The following is a 16,406-nucleotide window of genomic DNA, read 5'->3' on the forward strand; positions in this document are numbered from 1 at the left end:
TCAGCCTTCCACCAGCAGAGGACGCTGCTGCTTCAGCCTTCCACCAGTAGAAGGCGCTGCTGCTTCAGCCTTCCACCAGCAGAGGACGCTGCTGCTTCAGCCTTCCACCAGCAGAGGACGCTGCTGCTGCTTCAGCCTTTCACCAGCAGAGGGCACTGCTGCTTCAGCCTTCCACCAGCAGAGGATGCTGCTGCTGCTTCAGCCTTTCACCAGCAGAGGGCACTGCTGCTTCAGCCTTCCACCAGCAGAGGACGCTGCTGCTGCTTCAGCCTTCCACCAGTAGAGGGCACTGCTGCTGCTTCAGCCTTTCACCAGCAGAGGGCACTGCTGCTTCAGCCTTCCACCAGCAGAGGACGCTGCTGCTTCAGCCTTTCACCAGCAGAGGGCGCTGCTGCTTCAGCCTTCCACCAGCAGAGGACGCTGCTGCTGCTTCAGCCTTTCACCAGCAGAGGGCACTGCTGCTGCTTCAGCCTTCCACCAACAGAGGACGCTGCTGCTTCAGCCTTCCACCAGCAGAGGGCACTGCTGCTTCAGCCTTCCACCAGCAGAGGACGCTGCTGCTGCTTCAGCCTTCCACCAGTAGAGGGCACTGCTGCTGCTTCAGCCTTCCACCAGCAGAGGACGCTGCTGCTGCTTCAGCCTTCCACCAGCAGAGGACGCTGCTGCTGCTTCAGCCTTCCACCAGCAGAGGGCACTGCTGCTTCAGCCTTCCACCAGCAGAGGACGCTGCTGCTGCTTCAGCCTTAGACCAGCAGAAACAGATCCCTTTATTCTTCCTTCTTTTCTTCTGTCTTATTTCCTCCTAAACTCAGACAGTTTCATGGAAACAGGACCAACAGTCTGGATGAGTGAAAGGAAACAGCAGAAGGAACAGCTGGAGCTGGTGGTTCTGTTGTGTCTGTTTGAACCCTTTAACCCAAAACCAGTCCACACAAATACACACACACAAACACACAAACACAAACACAAACACACGAACACAAACACACAAAAACACACAAACACAAACACACGAACACAAACACACAAACAAACACAAACACACAAACACACAAACACAAACACACAAACACAAATACAAACACACAAACACACGAACACAAACACACAAACACAAAAACGCAAACACACAAACGCAAACACACAAACACACAAATACAAACACAAACACACAAACACACGAACACAAACACACAAATACAAACACACAAACACACAAACACAAACACACAAATACAAACACACAAACACACGAACACAAACACACAAACACAAAAACGCAAACACACAAACACAAACACAAAAACACAAACACACAAACACAAACACACAAATACAAACACACAAACACACAAACACAAACACACAAACACAAAAATACAAACACAAACACACAAACACAAACACAAACACACAAACACAAACACACAAACACAAACACAAACACAAAAATGCAAACACACAAACACAAAAATACAAACACACAAACACAAACACACAAACAGACACACCTCCAGTGAACTCCCACAAACAAATGTTCCATAAACACATTTTCTTTACAAAGACAAATAAAGGTGAAAAGTTACAATTGTATCCTTTTCACAGAAGGACTAGGGTTAACCTGAACCCTAACCCTGGGGTAGGTCTAGTCCAGGACCGGTTCCTGTAACTGGACTCAGATCAGGTGACCTGGGACAGAAACACAAACACTGAACAGACAAGTGACACTTTATTTATTTCACATCAGATACAAGAGAAGAAACATGAACAAACACCAAAGAAGAAAGAATAAAACCACAGAAATGAAAGTGTCACAACAAACCCTGGAATCTGAGGAGAAAGAAACCAGGAAGAACCAAGACTAAGACCAGTAGAGTCCACTATGAGTCTGCCTAACCCTAACCCTAGACCAGTGGAGTCCACTATGAGTCTGCCTAACCCTAACCCTAAACCAGTGGAGTCCACTATGAGTCTGCCTAACCCTAACCCTAGACCAGTGGAGTCCACAATGAGTCTGCCTAACCCTAACCCTAGACCAGTGGAGTCCACAATGAGTCTGCCTAACCCTAACCCTAGACCAGTGGAGTCCACAATGAGTCTGCCTAACCCTAACCCTAGACCAGTGGAGTCCACTATGAGTCTGCCTAACCCTAACCCTAGACCAGTGGAGTCCACTATGAGTCTGCCTAACCCTAACCCTAAACCAGTGGAGTCCACTATGAGTCTGCCTAACCCTAACCCTAGACCAGTGGAGTCCACAATGAGTCTGCCTAACCCTAACCCTAGACCAGTGGAGTCCACAATGAGTCTGCCTAACCCTAACCCTAGACCAGTGGAGTCCACAATGAGTCTGCCTAACCCTAACCCTAGACCAGTGGAGTCCACTATGAGTCTGCCTAACCCTAACCCTAGACCAGTGGAGTCCACTATGAGTCTGCCTAACCCTAACCCTAGATCAGTGGAGTCCACTATGAGTCTGCCTAACCCTAACCCTAGACCAGTGGAGTCCACTATGAGTCTGGCTAACCCTAACCCTAGACCAGTGGAGTCCACTATGAGTCTGCCTAACCCTAACCCACTGCCTTATGCACAATTTAAATGAAATGGTCTAGAGTCCATGATGGCCCACCTACTACTGCACTGAGCAGAAGAACCCTAACTTGAACTTGAACCCAGACTTGGTTCTGAAACCTCAGATCCTGTGCTACACACAGAACTGAACAGATCCTTTTGTTCATTTGTTTGTGGGTGGAACTTTAGACTGACTTCCATAAATTAAATATCTTTAGTGAATTGTGGAAAATATCTGATTCGAGTGTCCTTAAACGTTCCCAGTGTTCGACTCATGTAGATTCAGGGTTCGCTAACCCCAACAGCTGTTTGACTAAATCTGTCCTTCCTGTTCTGAGGCGGAAACCAACATTAGTTTAAACTCAACACCATTCAGATCTAATATATTCATATATTTATCACAAACAGAACACACGTTTTTGAATATATTCATATATTTATCACAAACAGAACACACGTTTTTGAATATATTCATATATTTATCACAAACAGAACACACGTTTTTGAATATATTTATATATTTATCACAAACAGAACACACATTTTTGGAGTTCCTCAGCTGGAGGTGGATCCTTCAGTCGTTCTTCTTCTGGACGTCCAAACTCATTTATATGTTTGTGTTTTAGGCCAAACCCGCCTCCACACACATCTGATAAAAGTGACTCTGCTGACGGAGGAGCTCTGAGGGGGGACCCGCCTCTACGATGGAACCCTGGTCCATGACCAAGACCCTGGAGAGACAAGAACCACAACTAGGTCAGAACCAAAAACCAGAACCAGGTCAGAAAGAACCAGCAGGTCAGAACCAAAAACCAGAACCAGGTCAAAGACTCAATGAAAACACCTTCCACCACAAAGAAGCACATTTCACTCCAACTACTGAGATGAGGACCAATGGAAGATGAACCGAACCCACAGAACGTACCTGGAATTGAACCCACTGACAGAACGTACCTGGAACCGAGCCCACAGAACGTACCTGGAACCGAACCCACAGAACGTACCTGGAACCGAACCCACTGACAGAACGTACCTGAAATCGAACCCACTGACAGAATGTACCTGGAACCGGACCCACAGAACATATCTGGAACCAAACCCACTGTGTCTTTTTGGACTTTGCTAATGCTAATGCTAGCTAGGTCTGATTTGCTCTCCAGTCTGACACAGATGTAGACACTTACAGAAACACCTGTCCGAAGCCCCAGAAGCCCCGCCCCTTTACCTGTTGTAGTCCCAGAAGCCCCACCCCTTTACCCGTTGTAGTCCCCGAAGCCCCACCCTTTACCCGCTGAAGCCCAAGAAGCCCCGCCTCTTTACCTGCTGTAGTCCCAGAAGCCCCGCCCCTTTACCTGCTGTAGTCTATGATGGTGTTGAGGCGGTGTGCGATGGTCAGGACGGTGCAGTCCTCAAACTGGGTCCGGATGGTGGACTGGATCAGCTGGTCCGTCTGCAGGTCTACAGCTGCAGTGGCCTCATCCAGGACAAGGATCCTGGTCTTCCTCAGCAGAGCTCTGGCCAAACACAAGAGCTGACGCTGGCCCACACTGTCCACAGAGACAGGGGTCACTATTAGTGACTACAAAGACCCATAAAGAACCTAACACTGTCCGCAGACACAGGGGTCACTATTAGTGACTACAAGGACCCATAAAGAACCTAACACTGTCCGCAGAAACAGGGGTCACTATTAGTGACTACAAAGACCACATAAAGAACCCTGACCACAAAGACAGGGGTCACTATTAGTGACTACAAGGACCCATAAAGAACCTAACACTGTCCGCAGAAACAGGGGTCACTATTAGTGACTACAAGGACCCATAAAGAACCTAACACTGTCCGCAGAAACAGGGGTCACTATTAGTGACTACAAGGACCCATAAAGAACCTAACACTGTCCGCAGAAACAGGGGTCACTATTAGTGACTACAAAGACCACATAAAGAACCCTGACCACAAAGACAGGGGTCACTATTAGTGACTACAAGGACCCATAAAGAACCTAACACTGTCCGCAGAAACAGGGGTCACTATTAGTGACTACAAGGACCCATAAAGAACCTAACACTGTCCGCAGAAACAGGGGTCACTATTAGTGACTACAAGGACCCATAAAGAACCTAACACTGTCCGCAGAAACAGGGGTCACTATTAGTGACTACAAGGACCCATAAAGAACCTAACACTGTCCGCAGAAACAGGGGTCACTATTAGTGACTACAAAGACCCCAAAAAGAACCTAACACTGTCCGCAGAAACAGGGGTCACTATTAGTGACTACAAAGACCCCATAAAGAACCCTAACCCATCCATCCATTCTCTTCCTCTTATCCAGGGCTGGGTCACAGGGGGAACAGTCTAAGCAGGGATGCCCAAACTTCCCTCTGCTCAGACTCCTCCCTCTCCTCAGACTCCTCCCTCTGCTCAGACTCCTCCCTCTCCTCAGACTCCTTTCTCTGCTCAGGCTCCTCCCTCTCCTCAGACTTCTCCTCCTGGTGGGACATGCCCAGAACACCTCCCCAGGGAGGAGTCCAGGAGGATCTGAACCAGATGTCTGATCCACCTCAGCTGGTTCCTCTGGACGTGGAGGAGCGGCGGTTCTACTCTGAGCTCCGCCCCCTATCCCTAAGGGTGGATCCACCCACCCTACAGAGGAAACTCACTTGGACCGCTGGTATCATGGATCTGGTCCTTTGGGTCCTGGATCCGGCCCTTTGGGTCTTGACCCACAGCTCATGACCACAGGTGAGGGTCTGAACGCAGACTGAGGGTAAATCCAGAGCTTCTCCTTTGGGCTCAGCTCCTTCTGAACCACAACAGACCCATACAAGCACTGCAGACGCTGCACCCACCTGTCAATCTGAACCTCCACTCCACCCACCTGTCAATCTGAACCTCCATCCTTCCCTCGCTGTGAACCAGACCCAGATACTGGACCTCCTCCACTGGGTCAAAGACTCTCCCTGAACCCTAACCCTAACCCTAACCCTAACCCCACAAAGCCCAGATAAAGAACCCTAACCCTAACCCCCTCTACAAAAGCCTTTCTGTTGGATGGTTGAGATGCCAGACAAGTCTTGATTTAAGTTGGTTTTAAAGGATTGAACCTTAACCCAGGGGTGTCCAGTCCTGGTCCTCCAGGACTGGTATCCTCCATGTTTTAGATGGATCCCTCCTCCTACTCACCTAGTTCTAATGATCAGCCTATCATCATCAGCTCTGCAGAAACCTTATCTAGACCATCAGGTGGACTGGAAGAGGACACATCTGAAACATGAGGGATACCGGCCCTGGAGGACCAGAGGTGGACCCCCTGACTTAACTCTGGACCACTGAGAAAACCCTGACCCTGGACCACTGAGAAAACCCTAACCCTCAGAAGGACATTTAGGGTTAGGGTTCCTTACTCAGGGTTAGGGTTAGGGTTCGTACCTCAGGGTTAGGGTTCCTACTTCAGGTTAGGGTTAGGGTTCCTACCTCAGGTTAGGGTTAGGGTTCCTACCTCAGGGTTAGGGTTAGGGTTCCTACCTCAGGTTAGGGTTAGGGTTCCTACCTCAGGTTAGGGTTAGGGTTCCTTACTCAGGGTTAGGGTTAGGGTTCCTACCTCAAGGTTAGGGTTAGGGTTCCTACTTCAGGTTAGGGTTAGGGTTCCTACCTCAGGGTTAGGGTTAGGGTTCCTACCTCAGGTTAGGGTTAGGGTTCCTACCTCAGGTTAGGGTTAGGGTTCCTACCTCAGGGTTAGGGTTAGGGTTCCTACCTCAGGTTCTCTCCTCCTTCACTGCACTGGTAGTCCAGTTTTTTGGGCAATGTGGACACAAAGCTGGTGAGGTGGGACAGTTCCAGTGCCTTCCACAGCTCCTGGTCTGAGCAGGTCTCAAAGGGGTCCAGGTTCATCCTCAGAGTTCCTGAAAACAGAACTGGGTCCTGAAAAGCAGACCACATGACCATTAGTGTCACTGTACACAATGAAACTGTGTGAATCACCTTCAGGAAATAAAAACAGACCCTAGACTATTTAGACTGTTAGGGTTAGGGTCAGGGTAGGCCCTAACCCTAACCCTAACCCTGTTCTGATCTAGGAACAGTTCCCACTGGGATAGTGGATTTGGGAACAGGGTTAGGGTTAGGGCCTACCCTAACCCTAACCCTAAATGAAAGGTCATCAAATGAAATTTATTTTTTATTTTTTTCCCCGTTAGGTTTGTTTATTGTGAAGTCCACGACATGTGGTCCAGGATGTTTGACACACTGACCTCGAACCCTAACCCTTAAACCCTAACCCTTAAACCCTAACCATTGGACCTAACCCTAACCCTCAAGCCCTAACCCTTAAACCCTAACCCTAAACCCTAACCATTGGACCTAACCCTAACCCTTAAACCCTAACCATTGGACCTAACCCTAACCCTTAAACCCTAACCCTTAAACCCTAACCCTTAAACCCTAACCATTGGACCTAACCCTAACCCTTAAACCCTAACCATTGGACCTAACCCTTAAACCCTAACCCTAACCCTTAAACCCTAACCATTGGACCTAACCCTAACCCTTAAACCCTAACCCTTAAACCCTTAAACCCTAACCCTTAAACCCTAACCCTTAAACCCTAACCATTGGACCTAACCCTTAAACCCTAACCATTGGACCTAACCCTAACCCTTAAACCCTAACCCTAACCCTTAAACCCTTAAACCCTAACCCTTAAACCCTAACCATTGGACCTAACCCTAACCCTCAAGTCCTAACCCTTAAACCCTAAACCCTAACCATTGGACCTAACCCTAACCCTTAAACCCTAACCATTGGACCTAACCCTAACCCTTAAACCCTAACCCTTAAACCCTAACCATTGGACCTAACCCTAACCCTTAAACCCTAACCCTTAAACCCTAACCCTTAAACCCTAACCCTAACCCTTAAACCCTAACCATTGGACCTAACCCTAACCCTTAAACCCTAACCCTTAAACCCTAACCCTAACCCTTAAACCCTAACCATTGGACCTAACCCTAACCCTTAAACCCTAACCCTTAAACCCTAACCCTAACCCTTAAACCCTAACCATTGGACCTAACCCTAACCCTTAAACCCTAACCCTTAAACCCTAACCATTGGACCTAACCCTTCGTAGAGGAAGTTTGATGTCTCTTATTTATGGGTTTTATTTTGGTGTGAAAAACCTAAATTGTTCACTGGTCTAATATTTATTTGAGAATGAAAATGCATCTGATTTAACAGATGACGTGAAAACATGATCTGGGACATTCATCTGACAGTTATCAGCTGAGGAAGCAGAAACAGAGTCCCACCAGGAGTTAAAGGTGAAACATGAGGCGTTCACTGACCTGTGGAATGATGGTTAACCTGGAGCGCAGTTCATGAAGGCCCAGCTGAGCGATGTTCACCCCATCGATGCAGATCCGTCCTTTCACCGCCTCCAGAATACGAAAAATTCCTAAAGCCAAGGACGACTTTCCAGCTCCAGTCCTTCCAACAATTCCCACCTGTTGGTTCCACATGTTCATCAGTGAATATTCACACCGACGCTTTCATTTAGGACACATCATACATTCAACCAAAACTGAACCAAATACAGCAGCTTACAACATCGACAGACTGTTACAATTATTTAAACATTTGTCCAATAATTCTGGAACACTGGGGTCAGAGTAAATGACAGCAGTGTTTTCTTCTGCTCTGGAACTCCAACGTTCAGTCCATTCTATAAAAAACCTGCTCTGGTCTGGGGTTTGAAACAGTCTCATATTCATATTCATTCAGATTCAGGTTCAGGTTCAGATTCAGGTTCAGGTTCAGGTTCAGGTTCAGATTCCGATTCCGATTCAGGTTCAGATTCAGATTCAGGTTCAGATTCAGGTTCAGGTTCAGGTTCAGGTTCAGGTTCCGGTTCCAATTCAGGTTCAGGTTCAGATTCAGGTTCAGGTTCAGATTCAGATTCAGATTTAGATTCAGGTTCAGATTCAGATTCAGGTTCAGATTCAGATTCAGATTCAGGTTCAGATTTAGATTCAGATTCAGATTTAGGTTCAGATTCAGGTTCAGATTCAGATTCAGGTTCAGGTTCAGATTCAGATTTAGGTTCAGATTCAGATTCAGATTCAGGTTCAGATTTAGATTCAGATTTAGGTTCAGATTCAGATTCAGGTTCAGATTCAGATTCAGATTTAGGTTAAGATTCAGATTCAGATTTAGATTCAGGTTCAGATTCAGATTCAGATTTAGGTTCAGATTCAGATTCAGGTTAAGATTCAGATTCAGATTTAGGTTAAGATTCAGATTCAGATTTAGATTCAGGTTCAGATTTAGATTCAGATTCAGGTTCAGGTTCAGGTTCAGATTCAGATTCAGGTTCAGGTTCAGGTTCAGATTTAGGTTCAGATTCAGGTTCAGATTCAGATTCAGATTTAGATTCAGGTTCAGATTCAGATTCAGGTTCAGATTCAGGTTCAGATTTAGATTCAGATTCAGATTTAAGTTCAGATTCAGGTTCAGATTCAGATTCAGATTTAGGTTCAGATTCAGATTCACATTTAGATTTAGATTCAGATTCAGATTTAGGTTCAGATTCAGATTTAGATTCAGGTTCAGATTTAGGTTCAGATTCAGATTCAGATTTAGATTCAGGTTCAGATTCAGGTTCAGATTCAGATTTAGATTCAGGTTCAGATTCAGATTCAGGTTCAGATTCAGGTTCAGATTTAGATTCAGATTCAGATTTAGGTTCAGATTCAGATTCAGGTTCAGGTTCAGGTTCAGATTCAGATTTAGGTTCAGATTCAGATTCAGATTTAGATTTAGAATCAGATTCAGATTTAGGTTCAGATTCAGAATCAGATTTAGATTCAGATTCAGGTTCAGGTTCAGGTTCAGATTCAGATTTAGGTTCAGATTCAGATTCAGGTTCAGATTTAGATTCAGATTTAGGTTCAGATTCAGATTCAGATTTAGGTTAAGATTCAGATTCAGATTTAGATTCAGGTTCAGATTCAGATTCAGATTTAGGTTCAGATTCAGATTCAGGTTAAGATTCAGATTCAGATTTAGGTTAAGATTCAGATTCAGATTTAGATTCAGGTTCAGATTTAGATTCAGGTTCAGGTTCAGATTCAGATTCAGGTTCAGGTTCAGATTCAGATTCAGGTTCAGGTTCAGGTTCAGATTTAGGTTCAGATTCAGGTTCAGATTCAGATTCAGATTTAGATTCAGGTTCAGATTCAGATTCAGGTTCAGATTCAGGTTCAGATTTAGATTCAGATTCAGATTTAGGTTCAGATTCAGGTTCAGATTCAGATTCAGGTTCAGATTCAGATTTAGGTTCAGATTCAGATTCACATTTAGATTTAGATTCAGATTCAGATTTAGGTTCAGATTCAGATTCAGATTTAGATTCAGGTTCAGATTTAGGTTCAGATTCAGGTTCAGATTCAGATTCAGATTTAGATTCAGGTTCAGATTCAGGTTCAGATTCAGATTTAGATTCAGGTTCAGATTCAGATTCAGGTTCAGATTCAGGTTCAGATTTAGATTCAGATTCAGATTCAGATTTAGGTTCAGATTCAGATTCAGATTCAGATTCAGGTTCAGATTCAGATTCAGATTTAGGTTAAGATTCAGATTCAGATTTAGATTCAGGTTCAGATTTAGATTCAGGTTCAGATTCAGATTCAGGTTCAGGTTCAGATTCAGATTCAGGTTCAGATTCAGATTTAGGTTCAGATTCAGATTCACATTTAGATTTAGATTCAGATTCAGATTTAGGTTCAGATTCAGATTCAGATTTAGATTCAGGTTCAGATTTAGGTTCAGATTCAGGTTCAGATTCAGATTCAGATTTAGATTCAGGTTCAGATTCAGATTCAGATTCAGATTTAGATTCAGGTTCAGATTCAGATTCAGGTTCAGATTCAGGTTCAGATTTAGATTCAGATTCAGATTTAGGTTCAGATTCAGGTTCAGATTCAGATTCAGGTTCAGATTCAGATTTAGGTTCAGATTCAGATTCAGATTTAGATTTAGATTCAGATTCAGATTTAGGTTCAGATTCAGATTCAGATTTAGATTCAGGTTCAGATTCAGGTTCAGGTTCAGATTCAGATTTAGGTTCAGATTCAGATTCAGATTTAGATTTAGATTCAGGTTCAGGTTCAGGTTCAGGTTCAGATGGCTTATATTGTCCTTCTGCTAAATTACATCACACATGCACTGCAGTAGAAAATAAAAACACACATAATTAAAAACACCTGAGATAAAATCAGTCCTGAAGTTCTGCTGCAGTACTTCAGTGAATGAAATAAATCACTGTAAATGTAGTTAAGAATAAAAGTTAGTGCACAGTTCTCAGAGGTGAATACAGTTGTGAACTGCAGCTGAGTGAATCTGTTCCATATTTAGACTCCTGGGAGTTTTACAACCTCAGTGTCCTTAACAAGTAACGTTATTTAGCCAAGTCCCTTGAAGGAGGCACCAGGACCACCCTAACCCTTCAGCAGGACTACCCTAACCCTTCAGCAGGACCACCCTAACCCTTCAGCAGGACCACCCTAACCCTTCAGCAGGACCACCCTAACCCTTCAGCAGGACTACCCTAACCCTTCAGCAGGACCACCCTAACCCTTCAGCAGGACCACCCTAACCCTTCAGTAGGACCATCCTAACCCTTCAGCAGGACCACCCTAACCCTTCAGTAGGACCACCCTAACCCTTCAGCAGGACCACACTGATCCTGTCAGCTGTCCTCACCAGTCAGAGGCGCTGCTGCAGGTTAGTTAGTTTAGACTGTTAGTTAATTAGTTAGTTAGTTAATTACTTAGTTACTTAGTTAGTTTGGGCTGTTAGTTAGTTAGTTACTTAGTTAGTTAGTTAGTTAGTTAGTTAGTTTGTATTTTAATCATATGTGAATTTCCTCTTTATCCTTTTATGTCCTTAACTTCCTTTGTACGAACTGTTTACTTGTTTGGAACCAGAGTCACTGGTCCCAGTCCAGTCCATAACAGGGTTACTTCTTCTTATTGCTCTACTGTTAAGATTCTAACTCTATTTCAATGACTCGTAAATGTGTAAGAATAAAGTTGAATCTCATCTCATTTTAATTTTTAGGAATATTAACTCCTCAGTATTTCATCATGTCCACATTCCAATTTATTTTAAATTATTATTATTAAGGTAAGTTTGTAAACTTATTTTAATAACGAACTCAGAGGTTCTGAAAAAATCACATACAGTGGTTAGGGTTAGATATCCTGGGTTAGGGTTAGATATCCTTGGTTAGATATCCTGGGTTAGGGTTAGATATCCTGGGTAAGGGTTAGGGTTAGATATCCTGGGTTAGGGTTAGATATCCTGAGTTAGGGTTAGATATCCTGAGTTAGGGTTAGATATCCTGAGTTAGGGTTAGATATCGTGGGTTAGGGTTAGATATCCTGGGTAAGGGTTAGGGTTAGATATCCTGGGTTAGGGTTAAATATCCTGGGTTAGGGTTAGATATCCTGGGTTAGGGTGAGTTATCTGGGTTAGGGTTAGTTATCCTGGGTTAGGTGTACCTTCTCTCGGTCCTGGATGCTGATGGAGATGTCCTTTAAGGCCCAGTCCAGACCTTTGCGGTACTGCAGTCCAAAGTCTTCCAACTGGATGGACCCTGAACTGGGCCAAGAGGACGGAACCAGAGTCCCTTCAACTGTCCATGGAGCCTGAAGAGAGTTAGAGTTAAAAATTAGACCCTGAAGAGAGTTAGAGTTAAAAATTAGAGCCTGAAGAGAGTTAGAGTTAGAGCCTGAGCAGAGTTAGAGTTAGAGCCTGAGAAGAGTTAGAGTTAGAGTTAGAGCCTGAAGAGACTTAGAGGAAGAGTTAGAGTTAGAGCCTGAAGAGAGTTAGAGTTAGAGCCTGAAGACAGTTGGAGTTAGAGCCTGAGAAGAGTTAGAGTAAGAGTTAGAGTTAGAGCCTGAAGAGACTTAGAGTAAGAGTTAGAGTTAGAGCCTGAAGAGTGTTAGAGTTAGAGCCTGAAGAGAGTCAGAGTTAGAGCCTAAAGAGAGTTAGAGCTAGAGTTAGAGTCTAAAGAGAGTTAGAGTTAGACTGAAGAGAGTTAGAGCTAGAGTTAGAGTTAGAGTTGGAGTCTGAAGAGAGTTAGAGTTAGAGCCTGAAGAGAGTTAGAGTTAGAGTCTGAAGAAACGTAGAGTAAGAGCTTGAAGAGATTTAGAGTAAGAGCCTGAAGAGAGTTAGAGTAAGAGTTAGAGTTAGAGCCTGAAGACAGTTAGAGTTAGAGCCTGAGAAGAGTTAGAGTAAGAGTTAGAGTTAGAGCCTGAAGAGACTTAGAGTAAGAGTTAGAGTTAGAGCCTGAAGAGTGTTAGAGTTAGAGCCTGAAGAGAGTCAGAGTTAGAGCCTAAAGAGAGTTAGAGCTAGAGTTAGAGTCTAAAGAGAGTTAGAGTTAGACTGAAGAGAGTTAGAGTTAGAGCTAGAGTTAGAGTTAGAGTTGGAGTCTGAAGAGAGTTAGAGTTAGAGCCTGAAGACAGTTAGAGTTAGAGCCTGAAGAGAGTTAGGGTTAGAGCCTGAGAAGACTTAGCGTTAGAGACTGAGCAGAGTTAGAGTAAGAGTTAGAGTTAGAGCCTGAAGAGACTTAGAGTAAGAGTTAGAGTTAGAGCCTGAAGAGAGTTAGAGCTAGAGTTAGAGTCTAAAGAGAGTTAGAGTTAGTCTGAAGAGAGTTAGAGTTAGAGCTAGAGTTAGAGTTGGAGTCTGAAGAGAGTTAGAGTTAGAGCCTGAAGAGAGTTAGAGTTAGAGTCTGAAGAGAGTAAGAGTTAGAGCCTGAATAGAGTAAGAGTTAGAGCCTGAAGAAACGTAGAGTTAGAGCTTGAAGAGATTTAGAGTAAGAGCCTGAAGAGAGTTAGAGTTAGAGCCTGAAGAGAGTTAGAGTTAGAGCCTGAAGAGAGTAAGAGTTAGAGTTAGAGCCTGAAGAGACTTAGAGTAAGAGTTAGAGTTAGAGCCTGAAGAGAGTTAGAGTTAGAGCCTGAAGACAGTTAGAGTTAGAGCCTGAGAAGAGTTAGAGTAAGAGTTAGAGTTAGAGCCTGAAGAGACTTAGAGTAAGAGTTAGAGTTAGAGCCTGAAGAGTGTTAGAGTTAGAGCCTGAAGAGAGTCAGAGTTAGAGCCTAAAGAGAGTTAGAGCAAGAGTTAGAGTCTAAAGAGAGTTAGAGTTAGACTGAAGAGAGTTAGAGCTAGAGTTAGAGTTAGAGTTGGACTCTGAAGAGAGTTAGAGTTAGAGCCTGAAGAGAGTTAGAGTTAGAGTCTGAAGAAACGTAGAGTAAGAGCTTGAAGAGATTTAGAGTAAGAGCCTGAAGAGAGTTAGAGTAAGAGTTAGAGTTAGAGCCTGAAGAGACTTAGAGGAAGAGTTAGAGTTAGAGCCTGAAGAGTGTTAGAGTTAGAGCCTGAAGAGAGTAAGAGTTAGAGCCTAAAGAGAGTAAGAGTTAGAGCCTAAAGAGAGTTAGAGCTAGAGTTAGAGTCTAAAGAGAGTTAGAGTTAGACTGAAGAGAGTTAGAGTTAGAGCTAGAGTTAGAGTTAGAGTTGGAGTCTGAAGAGAATTAGAGTTAGAGCCTGAAGAGAGTTAGAGTTAGAGTCTGAAGAAACGTAGAGTAAGAGCTTGAAGAGATTTAGAGTAAGAGCCTGAAGAGAGTTAGAGTAAGAGTTAGAGTTAGAGCCTGAAGACAGTTAGAGTTAGAGGCTGAGAAGAGTTAGAGTAAGAGTAAGAGTTAGAGCCTTAAGAGACTTAGAGTAAGAGTTAGAGTTAGAGCCTGAAGAGTGTTAGAGTTAGAGCCTGAAGAGAGTCAGAGTTAGAGCCTAAAGAGAGTTAGAGCTAGAGTCTAAAGAGAGTAAGAGTTAGACTGAAGAGAGTTAGAGTTAGAGCTAGAGTTAGAGTTAGAGTTGGAGTCTGAAGAGAGTTAGAGCCTGAAGACAGTTAGAGTTAGAGCCTGAGAAGACTTAGCGTTAGAGACTGAGCAGAGTTAGAGTAAGAGTTAGAGTTAGAGCCTGAAGAGACTTAGAGTAAGAGTTAGAGTTAGAGCCTGAAGAGAGTTAGAGCTAGAGTTAGAGTCTAAAGAGAGTTAGAGTTAGTCTGAAGAGAGTTAGAGTTAGAGCTAGAGTTAGAGTTGGAGTCTGAAGAGAGTTAGAGTTAGAGCCTGAAGAGAGTTAGAGTTAGAGTCTGAAGAGAGTAAGAGTTAGAGCCTGAATAGAGTAAGAGTTAGAGCCTGAAGAAACGTAGAGTTAGAGCTTGAAGAGATTTAGAGTAAGAGCCTGAAGAGAGTTAGAGTTAGAGCCTGAAGAGAGTTAGAGTTAGAGCCTGAGGAGAGTTAGAGTTAGAGCCTGAAGAGAGTTTGAGTTAGAGCCTGAAGAGAGTTAGAGTTAGAGCCTGAAGAGAGTTAGAGTTAAAGTTAGAGCTAGAGCCTGAAGAGAGCTAGAGTTAGAGCCTGAAGAGAGTTAGAGTTAAAGCCTGAAGAGAGTTAGAGTTAGAGTCTGAAGAGAGTTAGAGTTAGAGCCTAAGGAGAGTTAGTTAGAGCCTGAAGAGAGTTAGAGTTAGAGCTAGAGTTAGAGTCTGAAGAGAGTTAGAGTCTGAAGAGTGTTAGAGTTAGAGTCCGAAGAGAGTTAGAGTTAGAGCCTGAAGAGAGTTAGAGTTAGGGTTAGAGCCTGAAGACAGTTAGAGTTAGGGTTAGAGCCTGAAGAGAGTTAGAGTTTGAGCCTGAAGACAGTTAGAGTTAGAGACTGAGGAGAGTTAGAGTCTGAAGAGAGTTAGAGTTAGAGCCTGAAGACAGTTAGAGTTAGAGACTGAGGAGAGTTAAAGTCTGAAGAGAGTTAGAGTTAGAGCCTGAAGAGAGTTAGAGTTAGAGTTAGAGCCTGAAGACAGTTAGAGTTAGAGCCTGAAGAAACGTAGAGTTAGAGCTTGAAGAGATTTAGAGTAAGAGCCTGAAGAGAGTTAGAGCCTGAAGAGAGTTAGAGTTAGAGTTAGAGCTTGAAGAGATTTAGAGTTAGAGCTAGAGTTAGAGTTAGAGTTGGAGTCTGAAGAGAGTTAGGGTAAGAGCCTGAAGAGAGTTACAGTTAGAGTCTGAAGAAACGTAGAGTTGGAGTCTGAAGAGATTTAGAGTAAGAGCCTGAAGAGAGTTAGAGTTAGAGCCTGAAGACAGTTAGAGTTAGAGCCTGAAGACAGTTAGAGTTAGAGCCTGAGAAGAGTTAGAGCCTGAGCAGAGTTAGAGTAAGAGTTAGAGTTAGAGCCTGAAGAGACTTAGAGTAAGAGTTAGAGTTAGAGCCTGAAGAGAGTTAGAGCTAGAGTTAGAGTCTAAAGAGAGTTAGAGTTAGTCTGAAGAGAGTTAGAGTTAGAGCTAGAGGTAGAGTTAGAGTTAGAGTCTGAGGAGAGTAAGAGTTAGAGCTTGAAGAGATTTAGAGTAAGAGCCTGAAGAGAGTTAGAGTTAGAGCCTGAAGAGAGTTAGAGTTAGAGCCTGAAGAGAGTGAGAGTTAAAGTTAGAGCTAGAGCCTGAAGAGAGCTAGAGTTAGAGTTAAAGCCTGAAGAGAGTTAGAGTTAGAGTCTGAAGAGAGTTAGAGTTAGAGCCTAAGGAGAGTTAGTTAGAGCCTGAAGAGAGTTAGAGTTAGAACTAGAGTTAGAGTCTGAAGAGAGTTAGAGTTAGAGTCTGAAGAGTGTTAGAGTTAGAGTCTGAAGAGAGTTAGAGTTAGAGCCTGAAGAGAGTTAGAGTTAGGGTTAGAGCCTGAAGACAGTTAGAGTTAGGGTTAGAGCCTGAAGAGAGTTAGAGACTGAGGAGAGTAAGAGTCTGAAGAGAGTTAGA

General features: G+C 43.8%; 1 protein-coding gene across 1 annotated transcript in view; it reads right to left on the reverse strand.

Moving 5' to 3' along the window:
• Positions 1 to 3,193: 3,193 nt before the first annotated feature.
• LOC115416017 (multidrug resistance-associated protein 1-like) overlaps positions 3,194 to 16,406 on the reverse strand; it is a 95,455-nt gene continuing 82,242 nt past the window's right edge. Inside the window, exons 28-32 of the mRNA XM_030129718.1 lie at positions 12,135 to 12,281; positions 7,920 to 8,078; positions 6,332 to 6,498; positions 3,924 to 4,118; positions 3,194 to 3,302 (exon numbers count right to left, since the gene is read on the reverse strand). Coding sequence (XP_029985578.1) covers positions 3,194 to 3,302; positions 3,924 to 4,118; positions 6,332 to 6,498; positions 7,920 to 8,078; positions 12,135 to 12,281 — 777 coding nt within the window. The remainder of the gene's footprint in view (positions 3,303 to 3,923; positions 4,119 to 6,331; positions 6,499 to 7,919; positions 8,079 to 12,134; positions 12,282 to 16,406) is intronic.

The sequence above is a fragment of the Sphaeramia orbicularis genome, unplaced genomic scaffold (assembly GCF_902148855.1).
Source record: "Sphaeramia orbicularis unplaced genomic scaffold, fSphaOr1.1, whole genome shotgun sequence".
Taxonomy (NCBI): Eukaryota; Metazoa; Chordata; class Actinopteri; order Kurtiformes; family Apogonidae; genus Sphaeramia; species Sphaeramia orbicularis.